Source organism: Castanea sativa, chromosome 1 (genome assembly GCF_040712315.1).
Source record: "Castanea sativa cultivar Marrone di Chiusa Pesio chromosome 1, ASM4071231v1".
In the NCBI taxonomy this organism is placed as follows: domain Eukaryota; kingdom Viridiplantae; phylum Streptophyta; class Magnoliopsida; order Fagales; family Fagaceae; genus Castanea; species Castanea sativa.
Window position 1 is genome coordinate 81,851,459 of NC_134013.1, and position 25,588 is coordinate 81,877,046.

The 25,588-nt window shown below is 32.6% G+C and overlaps 3 protein-coding genes and 1 non-coding gene across 9 annotated transcripts; 1 reads left to right on the plus strand and 3 right to left on the minus strand.

The window, feature by feature from the left end:
- Nucleotides 1-4,523: 4,523 nt before the first annotated feature.
- LOC142638068 (1-acyl-sn-glycerol-3-phosphate acyltransferase BAT2, chloroplastic-like) lies at nt 4,524-9,251 on the minus strand. 3 transcript variants are annotated; one of them, XM_075812064.1, is made up of 9 exons: nt 9,036-9,251; nt 8,885-8,928; nt 7,927-8,002; nt 7,382-7,399; nt 6,959-7,153; nt 6,461-6,867; nt 6,188-6,289; nt 5,425-5,722; nt 4,524-4,948 (listed from the first exon to the last, which is right to left on the minus strand). In XM_075812064.1, the coding sequence occupies exons 1-8, from the start codon at nt 9,079-9,081 to the stop codon at nt 5,510-5,512; spliced, it is 1,101 nt and encodes a 366-aa protein (XP_075668179.1). In that variant the 5' UTR covers nt 9,082-9,251; the 3' UTR covers nt 4,524-4,948; nt 5,425-5,509. The 3 variants fall into 3 exon arrangements, with proteins under 3 accessions (XP_075668179.1, XP_075668194.1, XP_075668185.1); XM_075812070.1 differs by lacking the exon at nt 4,524-4,948 and adding an exon at nt 4,955-5,178; XM_075812079.1 differs by lacking the exon at nt 7,382-7,399.
- A 1,014-nt stretch (nt 9,252-10,265) lies between these two features.
- On the minus strand, nt 10,266-14,517 carry LOC142623297 (uncharacterized). 2 transcript variants are annotated; one of them, XM_075796693.1, is made up of 3 exons: nt 14,317-14,517; nt 13,270-13,438; nt 10,266-10,659 (listed from the first exon to the last, which is right to left on the minus strand). In XM_075796693.1, the coding sequence occupies exons 1-3, from the start codon at nt 14,374-14,376 to the stop codon at nt 10,463-10,465; spliced, it is 426 nt and encodes a 141-aa protein (XP_075652808.1). In that variant the 5' UTR covers nt 14,377-14,517; the 3' UTR covers nt 10,266-10,462. The 2 variants fall into 2 exon arrangements, with proteins under 2 accessions (XP_075652808.1, XP_075652815.1); XM_075796700.1 differs by having other exon boundaries at nt 14,041-14,419.
- A 26-nt stretch (nt 14,518-14,543) lies between these two features.
- Nucleotides 14,544-14,617, plus strand: TRNAI-AAU (transfer RNA isoleucine (anticodon AAU)). Its single transcript has one exon. It is a non-coding gene; the product is annotated as a tRNA-Ile (tRNA).
- Nucleotides 14,618-18,743: 4,126 nt separating this feature from the next.
- Nucleotides 18,744-25,588, minus strand: LOC142621703 (APO protein 2, chloroplastic). Of its 3 annotated transcripts, none has more exons than XM_075795043.1 (4): nt 25,437-25,588; nt 24,012-24,180; nt 22,231-22,583; nt 18,744-20,145 (listed from the first exon to the last, which is right to left on the minus strand). In XM_075795043.1, the coding sequence occupies exons 2-4, from the start codon at nt 24,177-24,179 to the stop codon at nt 19,314-19,316; spliced, it is 1,353 nt and encodes a 450-aa protein (XP_075651158.1). In that variant the 5' UTR covers nt 24,180; nt 25,437-25,588; the 3' UTR covers nt 18,744-19,313. The 3 variants fall into 3 exon arrangements, with proteins under 3 accessions (XP_075651158.1, XP_075651160.1, XP_075651159.1); XM_075795045.1 differs by having other exon boundaries at nt 24,012-24,277; nt 25,437-25,554; XM_075795044.1 differs by having other exon boundaries at nt 24,012-24,284; nt 25,437-25,538.

Consider the following 25,588-nt stretch of genomic DNA (forward strand, 5'->3'; position numbering starts at 1 on the left):
TGTTTGTGGGCTGGTGTCTGCCTGTGCTGTATATGTATGTATCTGAAGTGGCTTCGGGTTCGAGTTCGAGTTATTGACCATTTTGACCCCTTTTTTTTTTTTAACACTCAAATGTTTGCAAATTTTTTTGAGTAAATGGTTTTTTTTTTCGTGTGAATAGGGTCGTAACACTTATTTTTAATGAAAAAAATTGTTAAAAAAGTGATTTGTGAGTCCCATAAATAGTGTATGGGACTCATTGGTATGACAAAAAAAGCACGCTTCTCCAAAAAAGAAAAAAATTGCAACGCAAATGCAAGACGCAAACATAATTCAAACGCATACTAAGTTTGTGTGGGAGTTAGAATTGAATTATTTGGGCAGTTGGAAATTTTTTGCAATTTAATGATTTTTTTTTTTTCCATTTTTAGTGGAGACGTTCAAGTTCAAGTTCAAGTCTGATCTTCTCTAGTATTATAAATTATGTACCGGTATCATTGGTTAATCTATGAAAATTGTGTTCCAAAGCAAAGTTTGAAATGATCCGAGACAAGATACCAGATAAGTAATTGTTCAAATCTGGTCTTCTTTGTCCCAACTATTAAGAATCTTGTAATTTTACTGATACTTTTTGGTATTTCTAACTTTAATATACATGGTTTAAATCCATTCATCCGCAACTATTGAATTATTAAAAAGAAATTAGTCAACTATCAATGTATTGCTAAAAGCCTCGTAACTTAATTGACAGTTGGCATTTCTTAGCATTTCTAACATAGACATTTTAGACTACAAATTCTCCCTCTTTATTATTGTAATTATTGAATAATATATATACATATATATATATATATATATGTATATATCAACTTAGTATTTCATCTTTCAAACTTAAATAGAATTTATTTTATGCGTTATTCTTCATATCAATTTAAATTGAGTTAATAGTTGAAACTGATTTGAATGTGAATTTTTTACATTTTCATAATAATCTTTTAACATGTGCTTCTTTTACCAAATTAGCTAATTTTGTTATAATTTAAAAAAGAGAGAAGGTAAAATATAATTAGTTTTGAAAATTGAGGAGCTATAAATTAGACAAAATTAATAGTTGAACAATTAAATTGAAATTTATTTAATAATAAGAGAATCTAATTAGTAATTTAACTTTAAAAAAAATGAAAGATGGGTTTTTAACATGTAAAGGACTTGTGTATGAAAATTTTATTCTAAAAATCTATCCTGTGGTTATTCCCTTTGATATTATTTGTTTTCGTGATTTTCTCAGATTTTATACGTAATGGTCCATTCTGCTTACCACAGAAAATAATTATTAAAAAAAAGTGTTTGAATAGATCAGCTCCACTTAAAGACTTGTTGATCGGATACTATAAAATAAAACACAAAAAAGCCATACTTTTTAGAAACCTTTGTAATAGAATTTTTTAAGGACTTTTGAACAAGATATTACCTTTCTACCAAAAAATACAAGATATTACCTTCCGTGACTTTTTGCTTTTTTTTTTTTGGCTGAATTCCGTGACTTCTTGCTTGAAAAGAAGGGGAACTGGATGCAAATATATTTTCTTGTCTTACTTTTGGGAAAAACTTTGGTCTTACACTAAAGAGTAGTAAGTTGTTGATTGACTCACAATTAAAGTAGTAAATAAACCTAATGGTTTATAAATAGCTTGAGAAATTTACTTGTTTATGTTCATTTGTTTAAAAAACAAGTTATGTTTAAATTCAAGTTTAGGCTCAATTATTAAACAAGTCAAGTTTAAGCATAATAAATGTTCGAGAACATTGAGGTTCAATTAACTAATAATTATAATTAATAAAAAAAAATATAACTATATTTTATACTCATTTAAAAATATATTTATATAGAATTGAAATTGGATTGTGTAAATTTGTAAATAGATTTATATAATATCAAATTATTATTTATAGTTTATAGATAATATAATTAGTCTAGTATAAATTCATTGATTTGCGAAGGAATAAAAAATTTTAATCATAATTTATATATATATGAAAAATGAATAAATTAATTAAGTAGCTCGTGAACAAGTTTGAGCTTGTTTATTCTTGCTCTCATTGGACCATTTGTATCTATATGCACTAGGAGCCTGATTCATAATAAGAAAATGAATCAAGTTTGAATAATAATCTTGTTTGATAATGAACTCAAACTTGACTTGTGTTCAAAATAAAATTGAATGAACAAGCTTGAATTTTTAATATTGAATCGGCTTGACTTGTTTATAGCCTTACACAATATATTATCTCAATAAATTATGAAAAAAGAAAATTGTGTTGATAACTAAATTGAAATTAAATACTCTTGCAACATTGTTAGATGAGAGATCTATGTAAAAAGTACGGATTACCTTTTGATATTCAATTGATAATATTATTGTTTGATATCGATAGAAGCAAATGGTAAAATTTTCTCTTCTAAATTACATGACACTGTTAAGTCTAAATGATCCTATTATAATTTCTTTTAAATTTAGAGGCATCGATTTGCTTATAAAATAAAGAAAACTGAAGTTTTTATTTATTTATTTGTTTTTTTTGTTCACTTCTTTCTATGCATTATGTTTGATATTCTTTAAATAAATGATTTGATTTAGTTTTTATTTATTAATTTATATTTAAATATGTATCATAACTAAATATTAAAAAAAAAAAACTGATAATAATAGTAAAATGAATGCATTGGTTTTTTTTTTCCTCTCTCTCCTTCCTATAATGTTAAAGTTTTGAAAACTCATCTTTTTTACGTTGGTATTATACAGTATATGTACATTGGTAACTTTATTTTATTTTATTTGAGAAACGAACACACACACACATACAAGGGAGAGGAAAAAGTACATTGGTAACCTGAAGATGAGTATTGTTACCTAGGAACATCCAAGTTACTATAAACTTACTCTAGCAAACACATATCAGCTTCACCCTTAATTTCTTCTCCAAAAAAAAGTTTCACCCTTAATTATTTATTTATTTTTTGTTGAGAATCTCTCTAATTACTCACTTAGTGTGCACATTAAGTCTACTTTTTTTTTTTTTTATTTATAATAATTTGATAATTACAGGAGGGGTGATCCAAACTTTGGATATCTTTATTGAAAACATCTAAAAGCTCTTGGCACATAAAATGACAACTGAATCATACTTTTGCTAAAAAAAATTCAACACTATATGAGGAATTTTTGTCCATCTTTTTTGTTTTTGTTTTTTATTTTTTGTTTTTTTCCATGGGGGAGTAAGAAGATTTCTTCTTCTACACTCCAAGCCTAATTTATAAATAACAAATATGTCAGTTTCTTTCTTGACTTGAGTTTGGACCCATAACCAATCAATTGATCATGAACACACACACATATATGATATATATATGCCAGGATTTTTCCCAACTCGATAATAAGTGACCAGGTCAATGAAGAAAACTTAAGTAGTTAAACTTAAGTTCTATTCACGAATTGGTCAATGGGTTGAAAGTTGAAATTGAATTAGTGACTTATTCATTATTTCACTTGATTTCATTGTTCACACACACACATATATACAGACCGGGTAAAATACTAATTTAATTTTTAAACTTTACTAAAAGTTTGTTTTCCATCTCTAAACTTTAAAAATGTTATATTTTTTCTTAAAATTTGTAATTTTTTTAATAGTTTAAAAAAAATATGATGAAAAGAGAACATTTTTTTTAATAGTTTTGGAATGAAAATTAAACTTATGGTAAAGTTTAAAAGGATAGAGTAAAATATTTTTAATAGTTTATAGAAAAAAAGAGAACTTTTCAATAATTGAGGGGTGAGAAACTAACTTTGTAAAATATAGAGATGAGAAATAAAATTTTGATAAAATTTGAGGACTAAAATAGTATTTGGCATTTTTATTTTTTATTATTTTTATTATCAGAGATAAAAAGGAAGACAACCGTGAGGTCCGTGACACACACAAGACATGGTTTACTGACCCCATCTCCCAGCTGTCCAATCCATCATCCTCTCCGAGATGGATATCCTATCTATATTCCATATTTGGTGCAGGCACAACTTGCGTTCACAACACATACATTTCTACCTTCTTTTTTTCCACATCTTGCATCGTCTGAACTGAAAATGATATATTCTTTCTTATCTTTGAATAATCACATTCACATGTTCTTCATCCTCCACATGACCTTTCATTCAAAAAAAACATGACCTTTCATTCAATCATTCAATCATTCAATAACTCCATCAATCAAGTTATGAAATTTTTTTGTTTCTATATCATGTTGATGTCAAAATATAATACTCCTTACAATAAAATATCGATCTTTTTTATTTAATTATTATATCTTTTATTTAAATTAAAAAGTCAATACTTTTTTTATTTACTAGTTGAGGATAGTTTTAAAAATTTGTATTTCTTTACTTGGAAAACAGAATTGTTAAATAATGTGTCCTCAGCAATATGATGAGGAATCATGCAATAAGTTAAAAGAGTCAAAATGGACTATCAGCAAGCGCACAGAATGGGGCCAGAAAGGCAAAATGTTCAGGCATCTGTAATTCTATTGAGATAATCATTCACTACATGAAAAACAATGCCTAATACAGTTCAGGCACGACGACAAATTTGTTAGTGATATATGGCCTGTCTACCAATTTTGTGAGTGGATGTGACTGACCATGTAATGAAAGTCATTACATAGGTTATTGCAGACTGTAGCCATTGACACTGCAGAAAGACCACCCAACCTTCAAGAAATGTATCTGATAGCTCTGAAAACCAGCTCAAAATTCCTGAACTAATGTTATGAGCTCAACAATTGTATCAAACATCTCCCAAAACTACCTCAAAATGCCTTAATTGACAGGCAAAGCTAAGAGCTATTACAAGTTACAGCCACAAGCAGTTCAAACCAGAGTCAAATGACACTGCTTCAGAATTACACAGCCTGCAAAAATGAGAAACGGCATCACCCATATTGAGTACCTATATTTTTTTTTGGATAAGTAATAAGTTTTATTGATATCAAAAAAGGGACACCCGAGTACACAGGAAGTGTACAAGGCGTCAAGTACAAAAATTACAAGAATCAAGGAACATATTGAGTACCTATATTAAAAGAATTGTGCATTGATTGGGAAGTAAACTTCAGGAAACAAGAAGGACCAATCTATAAAGCTGAGAAAATGTTTGTTTTGGTAAGAGATGAAAACTTCGATACTCTCAATTTGATTACAGAAGTCTTTACAAAAGAAAGCTATAAGTCTAAATACGTACAAGATAACAGATTGCAACCCAGAGTGCGACAATCATATTAATTGGCAATAAAAGTCGCCTTACTTTTCACATACTGACACAGTGACTCGGAAAGAATGAAAGATAAGAAGAAAAAAAAGAAAAAGAGCAAGGACAAGTGATTTATACCTTCCACTATAAATTTCTTCAATCCACATTAAAGGATTAAGTATCATGCTGTGTACATCAAACAGAACTTGTTGCAGATATCTTGTCATTGGTGATTGAGCTCATCTGCAATTGTTTTTCTAGCCTTATTGCATAGTTCTTCTGGATCACTTCCTTCTATAGGCTTATGAATAACAACTTCCACAGAACCTAAATTTAAGATGCCCTCCATTCCTGCAGGCATGATTTTGCCAGTTCCCTTAAGGGTAATAGGCACTACTGGCACTTTGGTTTTTGCCGCAACACTGAATGCACCTTTCTACATATCACCATAAAAAAAAAAAAAAACAATAAATTTCAGAGAAAACAATAGGGTTCTAATAGAACTCCTGAATCTCCCCTCAAGCATAGTTTTTATAAAAAAATTGAAAGTAATGCAAATTGAGAGGGGAGGGGCAGACTGGAGCCAAATAGGAAATAATTACTGAATAAATTGAAATTATCTAGAAATTGTTCACTTCAACTTTGAACCGCCATGGGGGTGACTTTTTTATATGCAGCAAGAAAAAGTACTAAAGCACGTCAAAGTACACATGCGTTATAAATATGATAGGACTCTAGCCTTTCCTCTATTTTGGTTGTAGAGAAAATGAAAGAATCAATTTTTTTTCTTCCTTTTTGTTCATGATCCTCAGCAACTAGACACTGCAGGTGAGTTTCCGGTTCTCGTTTCCCTAAATGACCATATCAAATCAGCCCCAAAAGATTCCTGATGTGAACTCACCTTGAAAGCACCCAATTTTCCATCTTTACTCCGTGTTCCCTCAGGGAAGAAAAATACAGAGGCCCCCTTCTTTGTAAGATCCATGCATCGCTTAAGGCAGTCCTATATGAGAAAAATCCCAAAATTCAAATCTATAGTTTCAAGCAAGACTAAGTTTACCCAGATGAAAAAAAAAATTAAGATAAAACAGTTGTGGTACATTTCCATCTAACCTAGACATGCCAAATGAAGACAACTGCAATGAGAAACAATGTGAAAGAGTAAAGGAACTACCAACTGGCTTCTGCTGTCCATGCGCTTCAAAGGGATGACACCCAACAAAAACATGGCCCACCCAATAATGGGATAGAGGAAAATTGAAGTCTTGCTGATAAACTTAAAGCTCCTTCCAAGAGTGAGAAGAGTATAGATGTCTAAAAAGCTCTGGTGGTTGGAAACATATACAGCAGGAATATCAGGAGGAGGCAGATTCTCCAATCCCTCATACTTAATTTTTATAAATGGAGTGACAGTTAAAGTTGCCCAAATTTTGGCAATGAAATACTGAGCTTTTCTTTGGTATCGATCAAAAAAGAGTACAAATGGATGTACCACCAGCATCAGCAGAAACAGAAAGATGGCAGTGAAAGCAGTGACAACATAAAAACATATTCCTCTAACTTTTGAGCTCAACTTATGTTCTGCACTTCAGAGATTTTAAAAGGAAATTGATTAGGCTATAAGCTTGAATATGAAGATGGAGAGTGTCTGAAAAAGGCAGAAAAGAAAAACCTGATAATGGGTAGCTGGCATCAGGGTACCCTGTTTCAGCAAGTTCAGATCTTACAACTATGTATCTGGATAATCTATTTTGATTGCAGATTTTATTATTAGAATAAGTTCTATTCAACTCTTCTTTTGGCTTAAAATAGTTCCATGATACACAGTCATCCTTCCTTGGAACACATGAATACCTATTTTGAGCAGCTGTTAAAGAAAAAGAGCAGAGTCAAGAAGTTTAAAAGATTAAGGCCACTAGATGAGGGATCAACTAAAAGAAGGAATGACAAGCAGTTTGATACATTGTCTATAAAATCATGAGGATATATCAATAATTTGAGCAACTTTTTATGTGGTCATACTTAAAGCCAAAAAAATAAAAATAAAAAACAAAAGATAATTTCAAGACATTTTTTGGCAAGGATTGGGACCAACATTGATTATTTCCACCACCTGCAAATGTACAGAAAGCAGGGAATCAGGAATAAGTAACAAAAAGGACATTTTAATCTGCTGTTCAGGTGACAAAGAAGGGTAGTTTGTAAGGGGAACAAATAGGGAGGACAATTGTGGGCTTGGGGCTACATTTTCTAAAATGGCAGTTCTTGGAAGTGCATCCACACAACATACGAATGAGAACATAAACCACACGTCATTATTTCTACAACCCATTACTATAATTTTTAATATCACTCAACTCAATTAATCCTTAACCCTGACTAATTGAGGTCAGCTATGTGGGTCCTTTTAAGCCACTCAACTATATCAAGGGAAATTTTTGATAATATCACTGATTTCTAGTCCAAGAACTAATTTCATGATCCAGGTGGTTAAGCAAGAAATGGATAATCACCCACATCACCAATAGTAAACTTTCAACTTAATCTTAAACAATTAAAATATGCTGCAAGACATTAATCATTTATTTGGGCACAAAGCATATTTATAGTGTGCTTATATGATAGAGATACATTACTCACAGTTAGTTGAATTTCTCAAAACTGCCCGTTTATGTGGAAAGCAATGGGGATTAAGTCCTCTGTAAGTGCACGATTGCTGAAAGAAGGATCAAAAGCAACGAAATCATAAAAAAAATTTCACAGAAAATAACAATAGCATCAAAGGCAGAGGAAAATTTCCATTTCTCAAAGTCGCTAGATAATTTTTTTGGATAGCGAATTTTATTAAAGAAGGCGACGTGTACTATAGGCGCACACACGATTAAACTCTAAAATCACAATGATCAATCAAATCTAATAGGTTTGAAATGAAAGTAATCCGGACTCAAACAAAAATTTGAAAAACAACAGTTTAAGGTCTAAAATAGTCGTCTCACATCCCACAATGCTTCAAGCGTTTCTTCCCCCAGTTCCAGTTCTAGTCCTTCTATGAAACGGTTTAGTAATAGCCTACTATATAAAGGCTTTATTATACTCAACAACATTGATATCTAGCAGTTTATTTTTAAGAGGGTAGTGTTTAACATTCTTTGTTTCTTGTTCCATTCACTGTTTTAACACCAAACAGCCATCAAAACATATTCAAAATCCAATCTTTTTCATTACCAATCAATGAAGGCTTCAAGATCTCATCAAGAAATCTAATAATTTAGTGCCGAATTCCTAAAGATCCTACATAATCATTCTAGAGCAGAACTTCTCAATTAACCAAAATCTCTAAAAAAAGCATTTCAATAATTTTTTTTCTTTCATAAGTAACTAACTAAAAAGCAATTCATATTAAAGCAACTAACAATTGAAAGCTTATTTCCTATCAAGAAAACCTAATATTATGCTTGGTTAGTGAGAAAATGAAGAAATCCAATAGAGTCAACTTCCGCTAACACTGACAATTTCAGTCACATCCCAATATTCTTTTTTTTTTTTTTCTTTTTTTCTGAGCAAGCAAACATAGGCTAAGGGTAAAGCGTAAAATTACCGGCAATAAAGATGAAGCAGTGGAAAACCTCGAATCCTTGTAACCTGAAATTTGAAGCAACAAGAACGATAGAGAGAGAGCAATTCAATTCAGTTCAGTTACACACAAAGTGTAAGTGTGTGAGAGAGAGAGAGAGAGAGAAGGTGCGTACCAAAACGGTGTAGTATCGTAGTGGAAGAGTGGGAAACGACTTCCATAGATAGAAAATAAAAAAATAAAAAATCTCTCTCTCTCTCTCTCTGTCAATCAAAAAATTCTCTGCCTTTTCTGTTTGGGTGTGAATGAGTTGGCTGTAGGACTGACTAGGGTTACTCTCTACTGTGTCTTCTTCTTCACCAACGCACCGCCCCTTTTTTTTAATCATTTTTTTTTTTTTTTGGGATTTGAGTGAGCTAACTACAACCCACAATAACTTTTTTTAATAATTAAAAAAAAATTGAATTTATTAATATTAAACAAAGAAACAAAAAAAAAGGGTGGAACTAAAACAATGTACAAGAAATCTATTAAAAATATTTAGAAGATAATAATGAAAATATTATTAATTAAATAAATATTATTTAATTAATATTTAAATATAATAAATAAAATAAAAGGTGTCATTTAAAGTTTTCGCTTTATAGGCCTCATAATTAGTTGATCCGCGCTCTCTAACGGGAAACACTCGAACCTAAAGACTATAGTCCTGTTGAGTCAAGTCCATTATTGTTAGGCCACTTGTCATGTTGGCATTTTGTGTCTTGCCATGTTGGTATTTTGTGTTGAATGTATTAAAGTTCTGTTTGTTTTGATAAAAAATTTTGTGTAAAGATAGTTTTTTGTATTTTCAATTTTGATAGTATTAGAAGAAATAAGTCAAAAGAAAATTATCTTAGTCAAAATAGGAAGTATAACTTATTTTTAGAAATTGTTTTATATTATTTTTTGTTGAAAAATAACTCTATTTCACAGTAAGCTAAATAAAAAAAGTTAAAAAATTGTTTTTTAACTTATTTAAGGTACCGAATATAAAAAAGTGAGATAATTTTATAGAAATGTTTTTTAAAAAATAACTCATTTTTTATAAAAATTTCATCAATAAAACAAACAGTGCATAAGTTCTATGTTAAATAATGATGATAAAAATAGGTAATTAATATATCATAATTACATCATTCTCATTGCGCTGCCCAAGGTGTTATCTCCCCCCATATTTTGGTCATTGTCTATAGCTTTCTCTCTTTTACACTTCCTCTATGACATGTTGTCTCTCTTTCTATTTTTCTCTAATGGGCATGGGTTTGAGTTTCATCAATAGAGCTCAGTCAATACTGAGCAAGGCCATGACACAGAGTCCACAAGTTTAATCAATTTTAACAATATGATTTTTGCATACTCCAAATACAAAGAAAATCTCTCCATTATTGAATATGTCATCCCACAAATGCTTAGTAATTTGCATAAATTAACATCAGAGTGTGACACAAATCAAATATATAGTTATCTTACACAAACTAGAAGATAAGATTGCTCTGAAAATATACATTCAAAGGTAACAGATCAAAAGAAAATCAAATCAGATCCAAATTGCAGAGAATATCATCGGCCCAGCAAGGCGACACAATCCTTCTGTACTGTCTGTGAAAGGTTGAAATCAAAAAGCTCACACCGTATAGGCATCTCTATCTCATAGAAGGGATTCTTCAACACATAATCTGTGTACAATTCATAGATGACTTTCAAGAGAGCTTCCATCTGCTGTGTCCCAGGCTCACAGACCACAAAGAACTTTGTCCCTGCCAAAGAAGCAATTATTCTTTTAAAGTCAAAAATTTCCAGAGAAAACATCAAATACATGCTCATTATTTAAGAGAAACTCAGGTTAAATTTCACTTCCAAAGAGTATAGTACATTGTAGAAAAACCCAATCATACTCCTATGCTCATGAAAGAGCATTTCAACTTAATATCACGAAGCTCACATAGCAGACACAAAAGCCCCATATAAATGCAAGAGCAAAGCATACCAACATTGAAGCAGATGACAAATCTTCAATAAAGTAAATATTATTATTGGTCAATTTCAAATTATATGGATAATATCTAACTAATAGGTTGTTACAGTAAAAAATTTATGAATGCTATAGCAATCAAAATTTGACCAAAATTAAAATTTAGAAGTTATGAAGTGGACCTCATATCATGCATCTTACCCTGTTAACAAATATGAATAGAACAAACGAAATTGTAGACATAATCACATAACAACAGTTTACTCGGTAGCCAACAATTTAAGAAAAATTACATAAGTACCATCTACAAAAAATGATTGGTGGAAAAGCATCATTATAAGTGAAGTAGAGCATGGGGTAAAAGAGCTCTCTTTGATATGGAAAATTGCACTAAGACCCCCGAACTTTCATGTTGTTGCACTAACACCCTCCTCTCTCTCTTTTCGGCCAATTTTGTACAGTCAACTTTGATACTTTATCAAATAGGCCCCTTATGTCAATACTCCATCCATTTGGGGAACACATTGGTTTTATGTGTGCCTGGTCTTTTGGCGCCAAATTGTGAAAAAGGGCCCGGGGGGGAGCATAGAGAAAACCATCCAAAATGCAAAAATCAGGTCTGCCGTGAAGAAAAAAAACCTCATGAAACAAAAGTGAAGAAATGAAGAACAAAGAAAGAGTGAAGAAACGAATGAAGCTAGATCTTCATTGAAATTATTGCCAGTGAAATTGACACCAGCCCTTTTTTGAATCCCATTCTCAAGGCATGTTCTCTATTTTCTCAATCTTTTTTTAATTTTTTTAAAAATGAACTTTTATTATCAGTTTGGTTAGTGGGGAATCACTGACAGCTTTGAAGATTGTACTGACACCTCTTCCTTCTTCATCGTACAAGAATGCTTTTTAGAATAACGCTCACATTGTCTGTGAGAGGCCATGACCCTTTGAATTTATTTATTTTTTTGGTAATCCATGATTGTGAGGAACCCTCAAGATTTCAGGTATGTGAATCAAAATTGTCGACTTATCTAGGTTAGGAGCTGTGGAACCTCCAGAATTTGTTTGGGTTTTGTTTTTGCTTTTGTTTTTTGTTTCTTGTACAGAGATATGTGGGAATTCTGGATGGATTAGAGTAAAGTGTGGAAGAGATTTCTAGCTGATAAGAAGGAAAGAAATAAGAAGGTGTTTGAGTTTGTTTAACCCTGCAAATAGTGAAGAAAAATGCTATTTATTCAAATTTTCGAACAAGGTGTTTTTAAATTTTTTTTAAAAAGAAGGTGGTGTGGAATTGTATACCTGTTTTTAGTTTAACTGTATACTCTATGGGTCTAGCTTCATCAAATTCTTCACTTTCTTATTCATCCTCTGCCTATTCTTCATTGCTTCACATTTGTTTCATGCGATTTTGTTTTTTTCCTTCACAGCAAATCTGATTTTGGCATTTGGGATGGTTTCTCTATGTTTCCTGCCTTTTTCATGATTTGGAGCCAAAAGATTAGGCATATGTGAGACCCACATGTTCTCTCTGTTAGAAAAAGGACAGAACATTGACAGAAGGGACCTATTTGGTACAGAGTTACCATACCAAATTAGCTGGGAAAAAAAGAAGATAAAGAGGGTCTTAGTGCAATCTATCCTTTTTTGGGTATGGGCAACTCCTAAAAGTTTTATCATGCTCAAAAGTGGCTCTTAATCCACCGGCATCATAAGAGGTGATCTCATTAGTGAAAAAGTAAACAGTAGGAAACTCAAATCTCCCTTGTTCTAAAATATCATCAACACTCCAATTTTCCCTCAATACTTGAAAGGAGATCCATAATGAACTGATTTCACAGACCATGGGATAAATAAACAAAGAGCCACCATATTGTCATAAATATTTGATATCAACTTGCAATATAAAGGTTGCTAACTAAAATCTTTATATTCTAGCATGTCAGAGCATAAATTTCTCTATACAATTTAGTTTCATTTCATTATAATCATAAAAATGGCGGCAATGCTTGACATAAATTCATGACTATCAATGTCAAAACGTACCAGTCCACATCCATGGAGGCTTACCAGGTATGCAACATCTAGGTACAAATAAGTCTTTTAGCTTTTATATGCACAATTATAAAATATTTTTCATATCTTGACACTCTCAAAATTACATCCTTTTTTTGTTTAGATCAGTAAGTTGTGGCCCCAAAGGAAGGGTACAACCTTAAAATTGCTATGCTTAATACAAAATTGTATGAGTAACAAAAACATAACACTGATATGCAACGATTGGTTGAGGCTCATTAGATTAACAACATACAGATTAGCAATAACTATGCTTAGCTTGTTGTATCCAAGTCATAATTTTTTTTCACATGTTCAAGGGTGATAAGTTAATATCGAAATGTACCAGTGAGTGATTGGAAGCAATGGAGATCAAACGTATCGGCTTCGAGAAGCTCAATGCCCGAACAACCTGCAACTGGTGATAACTGCTGAGAGATTGCGTGCATCGAGTGCCATAAACTCGCAACCCGCAAGCTATCATTTGTGTCCATCCTTCCAGCAGACCCATAATCCTAATTGTCAAACACACACACAGATTTCATCAGACAATCCCTATTTCCAATTAACAATATCCACTCTTTTCTATGAAAAATAAAACAAATTTCCAGGAAATATCCATTAGTACTACCGATCCAGGATCCTATTATGCCCCAGGAAAAAAAAGGGGGGAAAAAAGAAAGATTTTGTATATTTTTATACCTTCACACACATACACACACACACAAGTAACAAGTTTTATTATAAAAATAAAGAACACCAGGTACACTGGATTTATGCTAGATGTTTATCACATCTAAAGCTTTAAAAGTACAATGATCAAGAAACTAATATAAGTTTGAGAAAGAGGTACTCCACGAGGCTTATTATGCCTTGACATATATAAACAGGATCAATCTACAACTAGTGTAACTCTTTACAAGTGTAATTCTATTGGAAAATCGGAATTTATCCGGGAAAGGAAATAAATAGCCACTCATTCATCAGACCCATGATCCAAATTTTCTATTTTTCTTAAAAAAAATAAAGCTAAACATTTCGAATATGCAAATTACTAACACTGTTTTTTTTTTTTTTTCCATGGTAAATCGAAAAAAAAATGAAATGTACAACATACCCATCTGTTAGATTTCGAGTTGCAAAGTCCTACAAGTGAAAAAGCCAAGTCTTTCTCAGTCCCCAAATTCCATTTGGCTTGTTTTGTTTTTCCCACATATTCTCAGCCACCAAACATAGCATATACAACCCCATTCAGTTTTCTATCATCTCCACATTTTCAGTTTCATATAAGGTAAATGTTTGTGTATATAAAACAAAAAAAAAAAACAAAAAAAAAAGAAACTTTCTCGGGAAACAAACTGAAAATTATATACAAAAATACATAAACATTTACCTTGTAGAAAATCAAGCCACCTGATTTGTTGATGATGTAGAGGCTGTAAATTGCTGCCATTTCAAAGGGCAATTTGGGAATATGATAAAATTTTGAGAAAGATAAATCAAGAAGACCGACGATGAAGCAGATAAATGGATTAACTTTGCAGGGTTAGATCCGAATGCTGTCGACTCAGGAATTGAATAGAGAAAAGTATGCACTGTATGCATTGAACAACAACAACTGGCCTATTAGCTCAGCTGGTTAGAGCGTCGTGCTAATAACGCGAAGGTCGCAGGTTCGAGACCTGCATGGGCCATTCTATCCAATTTATAATTTACTTTTGCAGTTAGTACAAAAATATTTTACAATTTTTTTTTTTAGAGATAATTATAACATGTTGCTAATGTCACAGCTCGAACCCTTTTTCCCTTAGAACCCTAAGCACTTTGTGCATGGGGAGGTGCCAATTTATTTATTATTTATTTACCAAGTTATTGTTAAGGGGTTAGTTCTTATTTTACTATCAACATATTAATACAAAAAGATTTTTAAACTAAAAAAAAAAATTCTTAACAATAACAAGTTGTTGAGGTGGTTAGTTCTGATGTACTACCAATATTAATATAAACACATCTTACAATTTTTTTTTAAATTATTAACAAAACCAAGTTGATAAGGTGATTAGTTTTGATTTATTACCAATTTTAATACGAGAGCATTTTACAAAATTATATATATATAGTTTAACAAATTGCTGAGGTGATAGTTGTGATTGGTGTAATATTGCTTCCAACTTTAAAATTTTTTTTTTTTTTTAAAGGTGATTAGTGTAACATCGCTTCCATATTTATGTTAGAAATTGATGCTTTCCATTTAAAATGAATCAATTTCTTGATTTTGAATAAATATTACTATTTTTTATTGCAAATCAACTTTGAGTGTAACTTTCTAGTGAAATGGAAAGTATCGTCTTCATTGAGTTCACCATTAGCAGTGCTTTTATTGCACACTAACTATTGTGAATTAAACTTAGAACTCAATTGGTACATTGTACCAAAGAATTACATGGAAACATGGATTAGTAATTTAAGGAATACAAGAAATTATAAGGTGGTAAATACTGTCATCTATTTATTTGGTGATGACACAAAAAAGTAATTATGCATATATATTCCAGGGTTTGACAAACATGATAAGATGATGGAATGAAATCATATTTAATTCAAATTTCTCTTGGAAAAAAAGAAAATTATCTTGGTATGATTTTTAGGGACCTTTTTGAATTCACACCTTGTTGATAATGACCAATCAGGGGGAGCTTACTTAGGATCCATTTGGTTGGAGGTGGAAAAATGGGAGGATAAAAAAGATTTTAATTTCTTTTATTTTTGTTTGATTGGGAGTGAAAAAGTAGATGGATGAAAAAAGTGAGTTTGTATAAATTTACTCATATACACTTGTTAAAAAATGATGCCCAATTAAAACAAAAACGTGACAAACAAAAAATACAATCACCCAAATTTATTAAAAATTAAAAATCATGTCTAGGAAAAAAAAAATCACGTCTAAACAAAAAAAAAAAGGAAAAAAAAAAGAAAAAAAAGAGAGAAGAAGTGCAACGTACAGGAGAAGCCTGCCCAGGAAATCAAAGAAAAAAGAAAAAAAGAAAGAAAAGAACAAAAAAGAAGATAAGAAGAAGGAAGAGGCAGCGTCCAGGAAATAGAAAAGAAAAGAACTCCTCCTACTCAGTTTTCTCCTAATTTTGGAGAACTTTTTGGTGTGTCCGGGGAGAAAAGACTTAACCCCAACCAACATTTTACTTTTTCCTTCTAACTAAATACTCTCCAAAAAGTTTTCTTTCTTAATTTTTTTTTTTTTTTTTTTTCATCATTCCTAAAATCCACTCTACCAAATGTGACATTTTCGGAGTCACATCTAATTTATAACGACCAATTAGAGAGAGCTTCCTCAATTGTCCTGGTGGGTTTTTTTTGTTTTTGTTTTTTGGACTCGCACCTTGTCAATAACAATCAATTAGGAAGAGCTTTAGAAACTGATATCTAATTATCTGTGAAGGAAGGAACAACAATGTTGCCCACAATCTAGCTAGCAAGGCTCACCTGAAATATAATAAGCAATGCTGGAGATATAATTTTTCACTAACATTTTTTCATAATTTGCGAAGATAATAAGTTATGATTAAAATCACTTTTACTTTAGCCTATCATTAACATTATTTTTATTTTCCACCAATCACGCTACATCAATAATTGTATTTGTAATGCAAATTTTTTAATAAATATCTATCTCTTTGCATATCAAAAAAAAAAAAAAAATTATATCACTTATGAAAAATGGCTGGAAGAAGCGTCGTCATACAACATAATTTTCAATAAAAATTATTATCCCTTTTTACAGATAATAATTTTTAAAAAAGTTGGTTGAATTCAACATATTAACTTGCATAATTTACCAACTCAAAAAAAAAAAAAAAAAAAAACTTGCATAATTTACAAATGTATTTCCAAGATCTAACCATATATGTCAAACTCGATATCATGTCATGTCGTTATCTTATGGATTACCAATGTGGGAAAAACCATTCGATGTCTTGCCCACAATGTTTTCTTGAATTTGATCAAGTTCACATACTATAGACATTTCTTCAAATCAAATTTTAGAACCCTGAACTCAATTTAAATAAGAAAAATTCTGATATAATTTATGAGACTTAAGTATAATATGCAATGGATATTTTATTTGCACTGCATCTTAAGTCAATACAACGAAAGAAAATAAAAGAAAATCATACATCTTAAAACATAAACAAGAAAAAAGAAAGCAAAGATGATAGCAATCACAAGAAAAAAAAAAAGGAAGATGTCTAGAATTTAATTGAGGCATGAATCAAGTTGGCAATGATATCTAGTGGCGTGGGCTGGTGATTTCTGGATGGGAAATTCCAGTGGCAACTTTGGCAACATCAAGTGCAGAGGCTTCAGGCTTCTTCTTGGAGTATAAGACAAAGAAACCAAGAGTGGCAGCGATGGCTAAGCCACCAATGGCCATGCTCATAGGACGGAAGGGCACATTACTGCGCTGGTGAAGTATCTTAGTGGAATGCTGCCCTGGTGATGGCTGCTTCACTCCCTGGTCTGCCATTGCTTTCACTTCTTCTGCTCCTGCTAAGGCTTTCTATTACTCTTCCTCTATGTTGTCTCTCTTTCTGTAAAACTGTGTTTTGTGTGTTTTTTTACGTGGTTATGAAAGTTTTAGGCTGGAGAGAGAAGGGGACATGAGGGTGATGAAAGAAATAGGAGGCGAAAGTGTATATTTGATGGACATTTGGAGCACGTAGAGTTTGAAGAGTTCTTAGTTTGACATGTGGTGGTTGACTTCCACAACTTCATTATTTTTAGGAGTGATGTTACGGGGGGAAAAATGTAGTAACACAAACTATTACGCAATTTTTTTGTCATAATTATGATGTGACAGAATGTGATTGGTAAAAACAAATTGTAGATTCATGTATAAGTGATAAACTAATTATTTATCATCTACTACATCAGAATTATGACAAAAAAAATGTGAAATAATTTGTGGTTCTAAAATCACTCATGTTTGAGAGACTACAAATTTGAGTTTGACTCTCTCTAATGATTTGCGTGGTGAGAAGGGACACGATACGAACATATGTTAGTTCTGTGTCTCATTCTATGCTCTTATCCATAGGAGGGAAGTCTTGTCCTACAAATTTTATTACATGAACTTTCACAAACTAATGTATCTCCAATATAACAAAAAATTCATTAGTTAATTCTATTGTTGAAATTTATCAATTCTATTCATTGTTTATCAATTTGTAAACCTTTTATATATACATATGTATGTATGTATTTGTAAATGTTGCTTATTACGATTGATACACAATTAAAGCAATGTTTGCTCTAATCAAAACAAAACTTTGGTAGCAAGCTGTGAAAAATATTGATCCCACCTTGTTAAGGTCATATGAGGTCATTTAGTATGATAGTTTAAGCAACACTTATTAGTTTTTAAACAATATTACATGTATTTACACACCTTTTCACTCATATGTATTTTTTAAAAATACATTACCAAATGGCCCCAAGGTGTCAAGTGTTTCGTTCACTTCAAAAAAAAAAAAAAAAAGTTTCCTATGACTTTTTCTATACAGCGATAGAATCACTGTGTAGCTTTGATTTCCTTACAACCGCTATTTTACATTGGGCAAAATAGAAGATAAAAATCTATTATTTATTATTCAAAATTTATTTATTTATTTGTTATTCAAAAAAGAAATCTATTATTTATTTATTTTTATTTGAGAAAGAGTTAGAACGGTCATCCAATTAAGCATAACAAAATAGAAGATCAAAATCTATCTACAATTTGTCTGATAATAATTTTGGTGCCAACACTGTCAATAATCAGACGATTGCTTTTGTGACCACATTTTAAGGATACACAAAACCTTGGCTACAATTAATGGTAAGATAGCAGATTAAAATGATCATCCTACATATATAGTAAATATGTCACAATCTGTTTTATAACAATTTTGGTATCAAGCCGATGCTGTACTCATCTTCTTGCTGTTGCAATTCTGTGTCCTCAGTGTTCTGTAGAAACAAGTAGCAACTGTGATTAATCTGCATTAATATGGTGAACACCAATATCTTTGCAAATGCAGTCGTCTCGAAGCTGCTGCTGATGCAGCCGCAATAGTTATTCATGGGTCCAGGTCTTTTCGGATATTCCAACTATTAATATAATCTCAGTGGCATGATCAGAGTAACTCTGTAATCGCAGAATCTCCCTGTCCTGATGAAAGGCAATTGTGTGGCATAGTTCTTATTGCTGACCACCACCAGATTGAGCTTTCCAAGTTTCCACACTGTATTCAATCTCAATATTCTACATACGCTATATTGTATTTGAAAGAGGAGGTGTAGGGGCAAAAAGAAACTGAAGAAAGAAACAAAATCACCTTAAACTACCAGTTCAGCTTCTCTAAGATCCGAGGGGATCCCCACATCCAACCTCATTGTTGATTTGTACTCATCTGGCACAACAGCGCCAGCTTGTGTGCATATTTCGACTACAGCAGGTGCTTGGCCATAGAAGTTCCTAAGCTCTCTTTGCAATGGCGGTCCATTTACATCAGGAACATGCCACACATATCTTGGTGGTATCAAGTCATTTAGCACTGCCGCCTGCCAACCATGCTGCCCATTCCGCTGCTGGTGCTTGTGAGCCCCACAGTTCTGTGCCTTGTGCCCACTAGGACCAACATGTACCTCTGGGCAATACCCACAAACCCTTACCAGGTACTTCTTCATCAACCTGCTGGCTCCTCCCCTCATCTTTTCCCATGCTTGTAGTGTTTCCTCAGCAATCAAAGCAATGTCGACTTCATCAGATGGGGCTACTATCTCTGAATCAGGTATTTCTGTTAATAATGGCGTCTTAGGAACTTCAGGGACAGGATCTGGTAGTTCACTTTCATCTGCATCAACGAACTCCTTTCTCCCAGTGCGGATGATTGGCTTTCTTCTCCTTTTTGTTGGAAATTCAGGAATATTGACACCAGCTTGGATGCAGAGCTCAACTACGGCTGGAATCCTAGGAATTGAGAATCTCTCCTGATGAGGAATACGCTTTCCAAGGCGATCATAGAGGTGGTAGGTTTCTACTTCCAAGACTATGTCATCAACAGTTGCATTTGTCCACACATGAAGACCCTTGCGGAAGCCAGCATTTGGACCTCTACAAGATCTGAATGGATGTCCAACAGGCCCCACGTGAATTTCATTACAGCAGCTACATTTGCATTGCACAAAAAAGTCACAAAACTGTTCACAAAACAGGTTGAATGAATTTTATTAAAGAAAAAGGTTTGAATATATTTTGGTCCCTCTAAATTTGGATTTTCTGTCAATTTAATTCTTATAGTTTCAAAATATCTTCTTCTCTCTCTCTCTCTCTCAATATGTGAAAAAACAGCAAGAAGGTAGTTGGGAGGGGGCTTAGGTTCAGGCAGCATGTCCACGATGGAGTCACCAACGCCACAGCAAACCAATGTAGCCAAGGATTGTCTCTGGTAGTAATCCACCCAATCTATTCACCATGTAAACAACTGCTGGTGTTGAAATCAGAAAACATTAATTTAGTTTGAAATTTCTTCCTATACCGTTTTCTTCACTTTGAACTCTAGAAGATTTTGCCAATCCCTCAAAAACAAAGCAGTTGCATGCTTTGGTCATGAAGTTCCAGCTCTATCAGGATCCATTTCATCCGACTAGAATATTATTTGTTCAATAGTCAATTGTCTCAAAAACTTAAGCTATTAGAAAATGGTGAATTTAATCATTTAACCATAATTCTAACACTCCCTCCCAACTATGGGCCTAAACTCCCTCTTAATAAGTGAGACCCAACACGTGGGATTTTTAATATTTTAAATGGAAATTAGAGTGGAGACAAAGATCGAACTCAGAATCTTTTGCCTTGATATTATATTAAATATCTGATTATCTCAAAAGCTTAAGCTGTTAAGAAATGATACATTCAATCTTAACCATAACTCTAACCGTATTGATTCTATGCCATCATAAGGGTATTTGTGTTACTTGCAGCTTAGTCAACAAAAGTTGCCTCCAAGGTTTTTTTTGGGAACTTTGATTATCGGGCTGAGACTTGTTCTTGGAGGAATAATAGTTTATGGGTTAGGATGGATTCAATTAGTAGAAGTGAATTTGAGTTGCACTTGCATCTATAGTCCCTAAAATTGGTGAGGAAGCCAAAGGTCAAATTCAAATCTGCTGAGCCAACAGAAGCAACACTAGCAACAAAAACAAAGAGAACATACCAATTCAAACCTTAGGAACAAGTTGAAGACAAAGGAAATGTTCACGAAGAACAATAACACAATGAAGAGAAGAGGATTGCAAGGTTTGCAACAAGATTTCCAAAAAATCCCTCTATTGTATTTTCTATTTGATTCATTTGATTTATTTTCTCATCTATTTTATTTTTCCTCTAAATAAAAGTTTTGAAATGACCTTGTTTTATGCTCACCTGCAACATCACATAAAATTTAATGTTCCTATGATTAGCAGAGATAGACAGAAGGACTAAATTGAAAATAATCCAAAACTTCAATTTTTTTTTAAGAGTACTTTATAGATACTATAGGATTTGAAACTATGACATCAGTTTCATGATGATTGCTCTTTACCAGGAAGGCAAGACATCAATTCAGCCAAAACTTTGAAGTTAACGCTGCTGGAATTAGAACTACATGGACCATATTGATAACAAACTCAAATTTACAGGAACCAATGCGTATTTTAGCTTTAAAAAGACAAGGAAAAAAGGAAGAAGAATCAATTTAAGTTTCAAGCAATGTTGACACTGCTAAACTTGAAACTAGATGGATCAAAGTGAAAAAAGTAACAAACTCAAATTTAGCCTAAAACAACCCCAGTTTAAGTTCCAAGCAATTTTTTGACAAGCAATAATCTTTTGTCTTAGATAAAAGTCATCTAATATTTGTTCAAGGAGAGAAAGATGCTCACTGGGCAAACATTAAAAAAAGAAAAAAGAAAAAAAGAAGCTTATCTAAAGAAATCACATACAATGAAAGAAAATTGAAATTCAACCTAGTGAAGAGAGCTAAATTTTTGTCACATGGACATCAGCTGATTGAATTATTTTTCAATATGCTGTTGAGTCAACATGTCTGCATTCATCATGCAGTATAGAAATATCTCATGAGATGCATGCAACAGGTCAGTTTAACAGATTGATTTGGATAACCAAATAAATTTGTCACAGTGCTTAACAAACGCTGATTTTATTTTTTCCCATTCCATGAGTCAAATATTAGCAGAGGAATTGAATTACCTGCAAGCATGCACACGAACCACCTTTAAGAGTTTCTTGAGATTGTTAATCAGTGTAATCCTCGCATTAAACACATCATAAGCAACTGGTATGAGCCTCTTGACAAGTAGGCCATTCTTTGGTGGTGGAGCAGGTCGTTTAGGCTGGCCTTTCATCTTCTTGACCCTCTCTCTAGCAGCCCGCCTCAGCTCCACAATGGGTACTGGAAATGGCTTTTTCTCCTTCTTTGAATAGTAGCGTGGAAAATCAGCATTTTGAGGAATTTCACTCCTGATGACCAATGGATATGATTGACACAAGTTCAGTGATGGACTTCTATACTTCAATGGGAGTTTAATTTTAATGCTACTATGCTGCAAAAGAATAAAAGTAGAGTCATGAAGCATAAACATTAGATGGGAAGTTCCTTAAGAGTTACAGTTATATAGGAATCAAAGAGAGTTTCGCGCGGGCTACATTTTCAAGCTGCAATACAGAAATTGGAGACACTTAATTCTTGATTTTGGCTTGTCAAGAAACAAGCTAACAATCAGAATTGATTGTTTAAAAAGCTTTAACAGAAAATCTCAGTGATTATTACAGTAGACCCTAAATATTTATAACTTGAAGCAATGGCACAATACTGCATATTGTACAAGCTGTGGCTGGGGCTATTGTTCAAGGCCATTACTAGGAAGTTCACCCAAAACAATAGTTCATTTAATTCAAGTCTTTTCCTTTTTTATTTACTTTTTCCTTCTTTTATCTAGCCTTTTATACACACTGGAATACATGACTATGGCCAACTTATTTGGGGGTTTGGAAGACCATTAACTTGGCTAGCCAAGAATATTATAACTGGTTTTTAGTTTTTTTGTGTTTGTCAAATTTTATAAAATATGGAACTGGTTATCAATTTGTCATGTTTGCATTCAATCTTGGTGCTTACATGTTTATATAAAAAGAATAAAACTCAGTTATCCCATAGTTTATAAAAACTACGGGTCCGTTTGGATACAGCTGAAAATTGAAACTGAAAACTGAAAAACACTGTAGTAAAATAATTTTTTAAGGTGTAAAAAACACTGTTCACGCATAAAATTACTGTTCATTGGCCTAAAATCACTGTTCATGGCCAATGAACAGTGACCATAGCGCGTCCACTAAAAAAAAAAAAAAAAAAAATCCTGGGGCTGAAATGCAGACGCTGGGCGTTTCAGCCCCACCCACACGTACACTACATACAAACCGAAACTAGCTCAAGATTAATTTTATAGGTGAGTTTGGTGTTGTTTGCACTAGAACTCATTGACTTAAAAAGAAAAAAAATGTTTTATCTAGTGCACCAAGCTTCCACTTTTGTGGGTCTTGGAGAGGTGATTGGTAGGCACCCTTGCCTTCCCACCCACCTTTTTTTTTTTTTTTTTTGCAGATGCTGATTCCCAGAATTCATTGACTTGAACTCGAACTATTTTTTTTATTGGTTCAAAACCAGACTGACTTGGTCTTGTGTGTTTGCCAAACATCCTAATTGTAATTGGAAGTTTGACATATGTACACTTACAAGAACAAAAAACTGCAACAACTGACTAATATGCAATGCCTGAGTGTACAAGTATGGAAATACAGGTGTAAAAATAGAGGGTCCCTAGAACCTTGCATATGATGACATTGGCTTAAAGCTAGATGGCTAGTACTCCACAATTTTCCCAAATAAAATATTGAGAGCTTTCATCACTGTTTTCCAATCAAGTGCATTACACAACCAACAAACTGAGCTATGAATTCTCAACAAGGCATACCTGGAAAGAATCAAGTGAACCAAGACCCAGATGTCGGCTAAGCTTCAGGTGTTCTGCATTCTTCTGGAAGGAAGCACTTAATGGTGCCACTTTGGGTGTTAAAAACTTTCCTTTACCACACAACAAGACCATTGCGCTATGTGTAAAGTTTAGAGAACCACAGTCCATCCTTAAGACCAAGATAAAACATCTGCTCAGAAACTTTCTAAAACAAGCTTTGAAAGAGTACAGATTGAGAATTCACATTAATCTCAATATATCTTTAGCTGAATTCTTGCAAAAAAAAAAAAATAACTATTTTAGCTAATCCACATTTCGCATACACCTGCATCAAATTCTCTATTTTTACTCAATTCCATTTAAATAGTCTTTCTTCATTCTCTCTTTATTATTTTTCCAACCGTCATATTTCAAATGATCATATTTTCTCCATTGGTTATATATTTCCTCTAATATTTTATTAACTAGCAAGTTTTAAACACACACCAATGTTTCACTTTTCTAAGTTTTAACTCCTAAGCTTCATAATTGAACCTCAAAAAAGATAGAATTGAGGAACCTGTGCATATACTTAATAATAATTTGAAAATCACAAAAGGTACTTAAAACTTTTAATAGAATCATAAAGTCCAACCAAGAAAGTTGTTGTTTGTTAAGTTAGAGTATCAAGATATGTCATTACATTGCAACCACAGCATACAATCATGAATAGCATGTTAGCCCTACTATTTTAAAATAGAGGATCAAAACCAGTCTATTTTGCCTACAAGGACAATGAAAGACAATTATTCAGACAGTTAAATATTTTTTTGCATCTCAGTCACTATTGAGGAACTAGAATCAGTCCTTAGGCTTTGCCTCTGAATTTCACACAGGTGAATTCAAAACAATGCTACAAAAGGAGCTATACATGGACATTTCATCCTTTGGAGAGACCATTCTGGACATTTTAAACTAATGACACTGACAGCAAGCCAAAAAGGAGGTTCATTTACAATGAGAACCAAGTTGATTCTAAAACCACTTTGCAAGAGGAGATAAAAATTGGTTCTTGAAGTTACTTTCACAGACACATATGTTACACAACCAGGTTCAGCTCCAGTTTCTGCTTATGCTCAAAACCCACAACCCCAATTCCTAAAACAATACACCAACTAAACCAAGACACCATTAACATGAACTAAAATCAGCTAAAGTCAAATGGGTATGTGCAAAATCAACAAACTTTAGATAAAAACACACGAACACAACAAACCCACCACCAACACACACTCAAACAGGACATCATAGTATCATACATTCATACCCATTATCAAAATGCACAAAAATTCACCATATCAACGATTTTTTTTTTTTTTGTTGGGATAAACCGAAATGAAAAAGAAAGAAAGAAGTATTAAAAGACAAAAAAAAAAAGGAGGGTACCTTTTGGATAGTTTTTGAAGCGAGCTTAACAGAGCATGTTTTTGAGTCAGATTTTTATTTGTGTGGACAACGGGACCGACTCACCTCCCGTTAAGAACCCTCCCATTACCTCCTGTTTTTAAATAGATTTGAGACACCAAAACAAAACCACG

What these genes read in the sequence shown, in the direction of transcription:
- LOC142638068 (XM_075812064.1), bottom strand. Translation starts at nt 9,081, where the DNA reads ATGGAAGTCGTTTCCCACTCTTCCACTACGATACTACACCGTTTTG. An exon ending in TACGATACTACACCGTTTTG is followed by an intron (nt 8,929 to 9,035) that starts GTACGCACCTTC and finishes TTCAAATTTCAG; the next exon opens with GTTACAAGGATTCGAGGTTT. An exon ending in TGCCAGCTACCCATTATCAG is followed by an intron (nt 6,868 to 6,958) that starts GTTTTTCTTTTC and finishes TCTGAAGTGCAG; the next exon opens with AACATAAGTTGAGCTCAAAA.
- LOC142623297 (XM_075796693.1), bottom strand. Translation starts at nt 14,376, where the DNA reads ATGGCAGCAATTTACAGCCTCTACATCATCAACAAATCAGGTGGCTTG. An exon ending in GTGGCTTGATTTTCTACAAG is followed by an intron (nt 13,439 to 14,316) that starts GTAAATGTTTAT and finishes TTTGACAATTAG; the next exon opens with GATTATGGGTCTGCTGGAAG. An exon ending in TTGCTTCCAATCACTCACTG is followed by an intron (nt 10,660 to 13,269) that starts GTACATTTCGAT and finishes CTTCTTTGGCAG; the next exon opens with GGACAAAGTTCTTTGTGGTC.
- LOC142621703 (XM_075795043.1), bottom strand. Translation starts at nt 24,179, where the DNA reads ATGGACTGTGGTTCTCTAAACTTTACACATAGCGCAATGGTCTTGTTG. An exon ending in GTTCACTTGATTCTTTCCAG is followed by an intron (nt 22,584 to 24,011) that starts GTATGCCTTGTT and finishes ATTCTTTTGCAG; the next exon opens with CATAGTAGCATTAAAATTAA. An exon ending in GTTCGTGTGCATGCTTGCAG is followed by an intron (nt 20,146 to 22,230) that starts GTAATTCAATTC and finishes ATGCAAATGTAG; the next exon opens with CTGCTGTAATGAAATTCACG.